This window comes from Paramisgurnus dabryanus, chromosome 11 (genome assembly GCF_030506205.2).
Source record: "Paramisgurnus dabryanus chromosome 11, PD_genome_1.1, whole genome shotgun sequence".
NCBI lineage: Eukaryota > Metazoa > Chordata > Actinopteri > Cypriniformes > Cobitidae > Paramisgurnus > Paramisgurnus dabryanus.
The window spans coordinates 8,523,621-8,534,270 of record NC_133347.1 but is presented as its reverse complement, the minus strand read 5'-3'; the positions used below and the strand labels follow the sequence as shown (position 1 = coordinate 8,534,270).

Sequence of the window (10,650 nt, the reverse complement as noted above, 5' to 3'; positions counted from 1 at the left end):
ACCATACGACTCACTTGACATCATGTTTAGGTGGCAAAAAGGTCATAATTTTAGGATGTGTTCTAATAATTTTGGCCCTCCACTGTATATAGAAACTAATTCTTATTTAATTAGAAATTAGCTAAAAATTTAAAGTAGGAAAACTATGAACATTTCAAGAATTTTTTAATGGTAAGGTGACATATAAAACAAATTTGTAATTGTGTACATGATACGATATAAATACTGTGAATGAGGCAATCGACAGCATGAGCTCAAACTGTTCATTTCGTCTTCCAGAATTTGCTATAATCATCCACTTTAAAATCATCATCAAACTCTTCAAGTTTCTGCTTGACTCCACCCCTCTTCGGCTCTCTTTTCCGCATCCTGATTTTCCTCTCCTCTTCAGAGAGGCTGGTGATATCCACTGGCATCTAACAAAAGAAACAAATGTTACAAACAACTCACTGTGTCACAAACATTTAAATAGAAAAAAATAAAATCAGATTGTGACCCTTGAAACCCAGGCGATGTTATTTTTAGACATTTTGTGAAAATATAACCTTGATATCTTTTAAGGAACAAGCCGACGTTTTGGGACTTTAACTTATTCACCGTATCCCCCAGAGTTAGATAAGTCCATACATACCTTTTCCATACCCGTGCGTGCCGTTACTGTCTGACACACACACCGCTAACCATCATCTATTACTATTACTATTATCTAACTCTGGGGGATATGCTGAATAAGCTAAAGTCCCAAAAAGTCGGTGTGTTCCTTTAATACTGCCTGAGTAAGATCATGTCAAAGATTTAAATTAATGAGTGAAATCAAACTTCGATGCTCCTAATTTCATAAAGATGATGAGACTTTGGCCTGGATTTCACAGACAGGGTCACATATAAAACTTAAAATGGTGGCATTTCTGTGTGCTAGACACAAAACTGATAAGCTTATAACAGAATATAAATGTCAATATCTCTTAAGAAAAGGAGAAAAAAATTAGTCACCATTTCAGCAAACATGTGAACAATTTGATAGTGAAGAAATAGTGCCATTTGATTTTTTTATGCGCACTCACTGCACTGTAAATTAAGTTAAAACAACTTGTTTTGCAAGTCAAACATAATTATGTTGATTTGCAGTGTTGGGTGTAACTAGTTACAAAGTAACTAGTTACTGTAATAATATTACTTTTTTCAGTAACTAGTAGTGTAAGGCATTACCCGTCTGAAAATGGTAATATTATTACAGTTTTCCCGAGCTAGTTACTTAAGTTACATTCGCCAGTAGCACCTTCATCACACAAGGCACAAAACACAGAGAACAAAAGGGAAGGGGAGGAGGGCGTGAATGGAACAGTGATTGGTCTAAGTTTGGCACGAGGTATCATTTACCATCACCGATTGGTCGACACCCGGCAGCCAGCAGCACAGAGCGGCAGCGGCACACTCAAAGACAGATCGGGTAAATGGAAGCGTCAACAACGGCAAGCTCTTTTTCAGAGTAAGGTTCCCAGCAACAGAAAGCTAGTTTCGACGGGTGGAGATTCAGTCATATTTTATTATGTTCAACGGAAGGAAAATAACTTGACGGTGAAGTGCACACTCTTTAATGTTTCTCCAAACGCTGTGCCCCACGTCCAGTAGCGGGTAAGGAAGCCAGCATTTTCTATGCTGTGGCTTGCCCAAATAAACATTCTTGTCCAGAAAAAAAATGTAACTAGTAATATAACTAGTAATATAACTAGTTACTTTCTCCAGGGAGTAATAAAGTAAAGTAAGGCATTACTATTTTTGAGAGTAATATGTAATACGTAATATATTACTTTTTTGAGTAACTAGCCCCAACACTGTTGATTTGACAAAAAAATGCTGATTTTTTTACAGTGTGTGCTACTCATTAAACCAACAGTTCCAGTGTTTAATCTACTAACCATCATTACTCTTCTGGGCTCTTTGTATCTGATGTTGATGGTGGATCCGTCAGGTCTCACCAGCAGGACTGGATAAAGCCTCTCATACTTCTGCCTGCCGAACCGGACCACGCATGTTCTGTTAGAGTTTAACTGACCTGCTGTGCTGTGAAAAGTGGATGTTGCTTGTGAGCATCTGTACGTGACTGTCTGAAGACATCTGTGAAAACAATAAACAGTACGATTTGACATAGACATCGATAAGATAAAAACAACAATAGTAAACGGACTGCAGTTTTTTATGTTTTTAGTCTTCCCATATGAAAAGTTAATTGTAGTATATGAATACATTTTGTTAATGTAAAATTCTGGAGTGAACTGATCAACTGTAGAAAATACTGTAAAATTGACTCTATAGTAAGGTTCAAAACACTATAGTATCAAGGAATTAGACCACTGATCTATATAAATGACTGGATTGCGCATAGAACGCTTGACGTAACTGCGTGAGGTGAAGCCAGCGCAGAGTTCGAGCCGCCATCTTGGTATACCCAACCGGCAGAGAGCGTCATTGACTTCCATTCAAAATCATGATCAAAATTTACCCCCTTTACAGCGTATCAGTTACACAAGGTTAATTTTTAGGATATGTGTACCGTAATTATTTGTTAATTCTGTTGTTATTTGCAATGTTTATGTTTTAATCGGGCAGGATAATGGATTTATAAAAAACCGTTAATGTGAGTGTGTCTGTTGCATTTGTTAATGACACGGGTATAAATAAAGTTTTGTTTGACATTCAGCTACACTGTGACGGCGTTATTTCTCTAAATAAGTTTGGGGAACTTGTAAGTTTAGATAACATTACAAAACTAGCAAATTATTGCATGCACATACGGTTCAAAGTATGATTATTTATTTAGATTTCAGAATGAGCACGTTTATTGTCATTAATACTAAATATGCTGCGGTCTGTCTGCTGATCTGATACTGTAATAAAGATGAATGTATAATAACTGTTTAAAACGCAAAATGTACAGCTTTCAGTAAATAACTATTTACATGCTTTGGACGTTTGTGTTGTAATAATGTACAGGGTAACTTCACATATAAAAACGAAGACGAGTAGAGTGATGTTTTATCATTAAAATCTGATAACGTCCATTGATTTAATAGAACGTTTGGGTATACCAACATGGCGGCGCGGTGGCTTCACAGGTGTGACGTCATGCGCAATCCAGTCATTTATATAGATCAGTGAATTAGACTGGAGTAAATACTAACGTATAAAACAGTATACTTGAAAATGTTTTTATTTCTTTATATGTGTTAAATGTAAACATTATAGTATACAATTCACAATTTAATATCTTTTTAAAACAACTGAATGATCATGATCATCTTAAACTCATTCAAGTCATTTACGTTAGCATGCTGCTATCGCTGTTCGCTACTTACCTAAATAGGCTTATGCAAGGCTGGCCAATTGTATTAAATGCCATAATTGCAACGATAAAGACAACTAACAAAAATAGTTTTCATAAATGTGTTAAAAGAACAGCATAACGTTGTGAATGCAGAAGGTCACCATCAACAAACCACATGACGGTGTCCCTACATAAAATGGTTCCGCCTGGAAACGTATGCTGTAGTTCTATTAGTTCCGAAGTATTTCAACAAAAATTGTTAATCACAAAGATTCAGATTTAAAGATTGTTATTTCATTAATATGCAAATATCAGATGTTTATCATTACATTTTCTTAATACTGATTATAATGTTTACAGTAATGTTGAAACCACATGCATGCGTGCAATGTTTTTTATTTAAAATCCAGAGCCATATTCCGAACATGTTTAAAAATGAGATCAAAGAAACAACTCTACATTAACAAAAAACAAACCAAAAGAAATCAATTTAAATGTATTTTTATTATTTTTCTGCACTCGTCTCAAACCACTTTCAAATACAATTTCATATGTTGCCACAAGGGGGCACACATTAACTAAGTACAAATCTTGCAAACTTATAAAAACACAAGACGTACAACACCAAAAAAAAAAAAAAAATACATTAAAGGTGTAAAACACCTCTAAGAACACTTTATACTTTGCATAACACTGTATAAAGATTTATATATATTGTTGTAATGAGCTATTAATTGACTAAACTTGTTTGTCCGATGAAGCAGTGGATGCCGGTGGAGACTTTTTATAATGTGCCACCAATCTATCTGCTTCTCTTTCTCCAGAAAGCACAGCTCCATGCACAGTGCCATATAAAGACTTCATTGTCGCCTCCCCTGCAAACATGACCTGAAAACCCTAAAATAGACAGTATGCTGTAAATTTTCAAATTTTCCAAGTCTTCTTTTATAAAAATAAATAAGAAAATCACACAAGAGTGATTTAATCCGTTTAAAGCTACATACAAATAAGGAATACAGCATATTTGATCCATTTTTATCTATTTAGTTTAAAAAATTATTCAGTTACACCCAATTTAATTAATCCAAAATGTAAGACCACTTACTTTATCAGGATGCTGGCAGCCCATCAGCGGTTGTGCCAACGTGTCCATAACTTGTGCGTCAACACCAACAGGGATGTAACTGTAGGTACCCTTTACGAATTTGTTGCTGCGCCACTTCGTGCAAAGTACAGACTTTGGCAGAGGAATATCTGGTCTTCCTTCGAAGTTCACAGAAAGTTAAAATTTACATGATGCACTTTCTTTGTTTAAGCTTAACTCATATGGGTATTTTCTGATGAACTACCTAAGAACATTCTGAGATGTGCTGTGATAGCAGATGAGAGTTCCTCTTCTGACATGGTTTCAACCAGGTCAGCAACTTCTCCTGGACACCAACCGATCAAGATATTGCCAAACCTAAAAAAAGATTGAGAATGAAAAAGTTTAAATTAGTTGTTGTGAGGAAACTTCAAATATGAATGTAAAGAAACAAATGCAATATTTACTTTTCTTTAGGCCTCATGACAGAAAAGCTCTGCACGTTATTGAGCCACTGAGTTTTATTGATGGAGATTGAGGCGGGGATGGCGTCTTCATAAATGAGCCCAATACTACCAACATCACTGTCCCAAAAGGCCTGCTCGTACTCCAGGAAGATCTTGGCAATATTGCCAAAACACAGCTTGTCGATGACCTCCATTTTCTCAGCCGGGAGACAGGGGCAGAATAGGCATGGTGCTTGTGCCTTTAGAAACCCTGCACAAATAATAAAAAAGAGAAATGTATAATTTTTCTGCAGTCATATGTTGCTCTTTCTGCTACAGATTGAGGATTTCTAATTCATTAGGATCAAGAAGTAGACTTGTACCACAATGTCCGTACAATACTTATTTCTAATGAAAACACATACCAAGTGAAACGGTGACTATGACATGATCAGCCAGAAACTCTTCTCCATTTGCGCAGACAACACTAATGGGATAGCGGCGGACATTTTCTCCAGCCTCAGTGTTAGCAGAAAAGGATCCGTCCCATTTGATCTTACACACTTCCTTTTTTAACAGCAGACGGTCCTTAGGAAAGTCCTCCGACAGCATGTCGACCAGTCGAAACATTAACCTAAGATATACAAACATCAATTAATACTCAATATCAATTAATGATACATTATTTTAAATTAGGTTTCCAAAATATTTTTCATACCCCGGAACATTGATACTCTCGCCCATATTGATATAGTACTTCCAGGAGTCAAGGGATACGCTATGAAGGTTTGAAGCACCAATGTCAATCAACATGTCCTTCCCAGCCAATGCAAGAACACTCTTTCTTATCTTCGCGTCAATGTCTTGCACGCTGTCAATCACACCCTTGATTCTTTCGGCAAAGTGCTCACCCAAACTCTTCCCAGTGCTGGAGCCCTGGTGTCGGAGTATGCCCTCCCCTGCTTCATACACACGTGAGGCCCCCTCTGCATCCACTTTGTGTCCCTTGTTATTGTAAAATACTTCTGACCCATCCTCAGGGACCTGGGTTAGGAGGTCGGACTTTTTAAATAGATTGTATATGGGATTTTTTTCTGATGCCCCATGGATGTATTGCGCACCAGTATCAACACATACATTACCTTTGATATAAAAAGAGAAAGTGGCATAGGTATTAGACAAATACAACATAGCATCTAAATGTTTTTGCAAGGCATGGAAAACACACTTAAATCATGTGATACAAGTTGCTGATAGGGTGAAAAGTATTTTGAGCTATTTAATAGAAGTGAAACCAATGAAACTCAAGTCATGTGTTTGTAGCTCAAACACTGTTTCCGCAAATCACTAATACTACTGTTGCAAATACATATAGCCCTTAAAGTTCCAATGTACCGTGGCAGGAACACTGCATTATTTAACAAAAAAATTATTAAAAAAACAACAACTCATATCTATGAAAAGCTGAGATTCTTGTGATTCGAATGATGTAAACCCTTTTAAGATATCAACCAACACAGCAGGTACAATTACACTGAAAAAAAATGATTCATTCAATTTTCTCAATTTTTTTGGTTGCAATTAAATTTTTTTAAGCTACATTTAAACAAACGTTTTTTATTTTATTTTACTTTACTTATCTTATTGTTTAAATGTAGCTTAAATAAATGATTGCAACCACTTACCTTAAAAAAATGTAGTAAATTGAATGAATAATTTTTTTCAGTGTAGCGTCCTTTTTTATCATCAATATAAAAACTATACTTAATATTAGTTTTAAAATATTACTAAATATTATCCTTTTTGGTAACACTAGAAGGGGTGTTCATAAGACTGACATGACACCTTCATAATCATGACATGACATTTGTCATGAACATGAAGGAGATTAAGTGTCATTTGTTCAATTATGTCATTTTTAATGCAAAGATGACATTGTTTGAGATGTCTTTGTTATGACAACTTGACATAAACCAAAACAACATAACTTGTCATAAATCTGTCATAAACATGATATAGCAGAATTATTATCAAACTTAAGAAACTACCTAGCTTTATGGGTTAACATTACTTGAAACTGTCATTAATGTGTTAATAATCTGTCAAATAGTGTTATAACAGCATCGTGAATATTTTTCTTGACCTCATCTACAATGGAACAAACATAATTTGTCATTGTAATGTCATTAAGTGTTAATACTCTGTCAAATAGTTTTATAACAGTATCATGAATATTTTTCTTGACCTCAACTACAGTGGTACAAATTGTCATTAAAATGTCAATAAGTGTTAATACTATGTCAAATAATTTTAAACACCTTAACAAAATGCAACAGACACGTCAAGAGATTGTACCACTGTAGTTGAGGTCAAGAAAAATATTCACGACCCTGGTTTAAAACTATTTGACAGAATATTAACACTTAATGACATTATAATGACAAATTATATTTGAACCACTGTAGATGAGGTAAAAAAAATATTCATGACGCTGTTATAAAACTATGTGACAGAGTTTTAACACTTAATGACATTTTAATAGCAAATTCAATTTGTATCACTGGTAAAAAGTGGTCAGTTATGTTCTCTTGATAATGTCAAGTTGTCATGACAAGTTATAATGTATTGGTTAATGTCAAGTTGTCATAACAAAGACATCTCAAACAATGTAATCTTTGCATTAAAAATGACATAATTGAACAAATGACACTTAATGACAGTTGTCATAAATGTACATTAAATCTCCTTTATATTCATGACATGTGTCATGTCATGGTTATGAAGGTGTCATGTCAGTTTTTTGAAAACACCTCCAAGTAAAGTGTTACCTTATTTTTATCCTTAACCTTTAAAGATTTTATATTTATTTAGTTTTCCACATGGAAAAATACTGTAGTATAATATAGTATTTACTATAGTAAAATGTAGAGAAATTCATAAATAGGGTACTATAGTGTTTTTTAACCATTCCATATAAATATTACAGTATATTACATTATTTACTATAGCTTATCAATTCACTATAGTTAATACTACAGAATATTGTTGTATACATTAATAAACTGTAATTACTATTACAGTATACAACAATTTAGTAGAGTTTATTATAGTAAAAACTAAAGTAGATTTATTCACTTTTATCATTTTCAATAAGTCTAATTTATAATTATACATACAATAGGCCAACTATGCTTATATAACAAGCATATAGCACAATAACAAGTATTATTGTAACTTTCAATTAGTCAACATCAATTATTATAAAAAAAATTTTTTTCATTTGCACGTGTTTTAATCGCGTTTTTATTCAAGTGGTCTATTATGAAGTAATATTATTGGATAATGGATATATTATAATTTATACCTATGGTTGCAGTAGCTACTCTTCCTCCGACCTTCTCGGAGGCTTCCAGCACAGTGACGTCATCGAACCCGTTCTCTCTCAGCTTCTTGGCTGCGGCGAGTCCAGCAACACCAGCACCAACAACAACAATAGATGGACTTCTCTGTGTCATGACTGTGAAGATAAAGTGATCACATTGATAGCAACCTCACGAAAAATACAACATTTTCCAGACAGAACAATTTCCGGCATTCCATCATCCAAAATATTAGGGCAAATACAATCCCACCCATACAATAAATTCTGTCTTTACCTGTTATAATTCTGGGCGAAATAATGTAATGTTTTAGTCAAAATTAGAGTTTTAAACAGTTTAGCTAGAGAATGAAGTATGTACTTACTTTGTACAGTAACAGAGCTAGATGATCACGCAGCTCAACCAGACTGTAAAAAAACGCAACGCTTGCGGTTTTTTTTAATCCACTTCCTGTTATACATTTAGGATTGCGCAATTAAGTTTTCAGCTATTCGTGTCCAGTAAGAAGCGATTATTTGTTTTGAGCGATGAACGTCTGAAAAGCCAAATTAAGTATTTAAAAGTGCAAACATTTCTGTCACAAAACGAAACTAGGTGCGTTGTCATTGTGCTTATATTGCTGATGTCCACATGGGGGCAGAAAATCCCAGGACATTCATGTCTTAGGTCTTAATTAGATTTAGGGTTACCTACGAGTGAAATAAACTGCTTAAACTTAAAGATCTAAATGTTCTTAATGATAAATGTAATTTCCTAAAACTTAGGTTTTAAAATAGAAAACACCCCATGTAAAATAATAACAACCCAGATAGCACAGGTACGTCTGTAAGATGTCTGGCAAAGATCTGGAATACATCTGGTGTGTAAAAACATATTATAAAGGTCTTAGAAAGAGCTCATTTACATACATTCTAAATCAAAAACGTTTTGCAGACGTCTTCAATATGTCTATATGACATCTTTTAGGAAACGTCTCAGAGACGTAGGCTATTGCAGATGAGCAAACAATCTAAATAATACGTCTTGCAGATGTAAACGCAGACATCAAATAGATGTCTTCAAGATGTATATGTGCTATCAGGGAAGCAAAGTAAAACACTCAGTTTTAAGCAGTGTCTTCTATGTTCATCAGCCCTTTCGGCTTGACCGCAAAGCTGAGGCTTTATAACACCCCAAATCTGGCCAACCCATTCACTTGTCACAATCTGAGGCGAACCTTTTGTTCAGCCTGGCTCGGATGAATCAATGACCTTATTGTGACATTAATTCATCATGGGCGTAATTTATCAACTCTTTGCATTATTGTACCCAGGCTTATTGTTCAGTAATCTATGTTTTGTCTCAAGCAGGGTCGAACAGATCTGATTGAACAAAAAGCAGGTGAAAGGAAAAGCCTATGGTCTTTACAAGAAAAAATGCATTCAAAGAAAGTAGCACCATTCACTACTGTCATTGTACATCTTTGTTTAGACAGCCATTGACTGTCACTGCATGTACATTGAGATAGATGTGTCTAAAATATGTCCTTGAAAAGTTACACACACATGCTGTTAAACTAGTAAACTACAAAAGTTTGTAATAAAGAATTGCTCGCTGGCTATGTCAGTGTTTTGAAAACATCAACGTGATCATATATCTCTAGATTATGAGATGATGACTAAAGGCATGAGAGGATATCATGGGATTAGAGGAACGCTGGATTTGAGAAGGTACTGCTACTTTTTCCCATGGTGCCATTTTTCACTTTGTAATAAAGTAGCTTGTCAGGGCAGGAGTGTCCACAGGCAATAGTTCACTGACTCTTCAATAAACAATTCAGCCCAAACCCATGCATTTTCGCTCATATTATGCACATATTTGTATTGAATTTGCATTCAATTAGAAAAAACGAACAATGTATACTATTATTCTCTGACTTTTTGTTTTTCTACTATTTTATTCTTGCATTTGAATCATAATCTTGCTGGTCCTCCTGCAGTTCAAAGTTATTCAGATTCTCAGAGGTGCAGAGCAAAAACTACTTAAGCTGTGAAGTTATGTGTGGGTGCATCTTTCTCCAAAGCAGCGAGCAGAAAAAAGTAGCCCAAACAATGCCACATTTGTTTTTTTGCCTCACATAGCTTTTGTGTGGTTGCTGGTGAGCTCTCCAATGGGTTTGGCACGATGGGACAAGAGAAAAACCCTCCTCTCTTCAGTACACAAGATGGGAATGCCAGTCGTGTCATCTGCTTGTCCCAGAATCCCCAGAGATGCATTTGTAAAGCTAATGGTTGCACGGCACAGAGAAAAGCCATGATTATGTGTTCACTCATGTAGTTATTATGCCTCAGTGCTTCTGTCTAGCAGGGCGGGAGAATCAAAAGGAAATCTGAGATGCCAGAAGCTCTCATCTTCTCACAGAGAGATGGTGATAAC

General features: G+C 35.1%; 2 protein-coding genes across 2 annotated transcripts; both read right to left on the bottom strand.

Annotated features, from left to right (window-relative positions):
• Positions 1-148: 148 nt before the first annotated feature.
• Positions 149-3,541, bottom strand: mrpl55 (mitochondrial ribosomal protein L55). The gene is made up of 3 exons (XM_065248471.2): positions 3,357-3,541; positions 1,920-2,118; positions 149-416 (listed from the first exon to the last, which is right to left on the bottom strand). Exons 1-3 carry the CDS (start codon positions 3,398-3,400, stop codon positions 264-266), a joined length of 396 nt encoding a protein of 131 aa, XP_065104543.1. The 5' UTR covers positions 3,401-3,541; the 3' UTR covers positions 149-263.
• Positions 3,542-3,810: 269 nt separating this feature from the next.
• paox1 (polyamine oxidase (exo-N4-amino) 1) lies at positions 3,811-8,819 on the bottom strand. Its single transcript, XM_065248467.1, has 8 exons — positions 8,600-8,819; positions 8,220-8,372; positions 5,574-5,997; positions 5,281-5,489; positions 4,877-5,126; positions 4,675-4,787; positions 4,431-4,588; positions 3,811-4,222 (listed from the first exon to the last, which is right to left on the bottom strand). The coding sequence occupies exons 2-8, from the start codon at positions 8,368-8,370 to the stop codon at positions 4,064-4,066; spliced, it is 1,464 nt and encodes a 487-aa protein (XP_065104539.1). The 5' UTR covers positions 8,371-8,372; positions 8,600-8,819; the 3' UTR covers positions 3,811-4,063.
• Positions 8,820-10,650: the final 1,831 nt, after the last annotated feature.

Coding starts and splice junctions, on each gene's coding strand:
- paox1 (XM_065248467.1), bottom strand. CDS start 8,370: ATGACACAGAGAAGTCCATCTATTGTTGTTGTTGGTGCTGGTGTTGCT. Junction 5,490..5,573: donor GAGAGTATCAATGTTCCGGG/GTATGAAAAATA, acceptor TGTATATCTTAG/GTTAATGTTTCGACTGGTCG. Junction 4,589..4,674: donor ACATCTCAGAATGTTCTTAG/GTAGTTCATCAG, acceptor TGAACTTCGAAG/GAAGACCAGATATTCCTCTG.
- mrpl55 (XM_065248471.2), bottom strand. CDS start 3,400: ATGGCATTTAATACAATTGGCCAGCCTTGCATAAGCCTATTTAG. Junction 2,119..3,356: donor CCTTGCATAAGCCTATTTAG/GTAAGTAGCGAA, acceptor TTGTTTTCACAG/ATGTCTTCAGACAGTCACGT. Junction 417..1,919: donor AGCCCAGAAGAGTAATGATG/GTTAGTAGATTA, acceptor TTCTTTTGTTAG/ATGCCAGTGGATATCACCAG.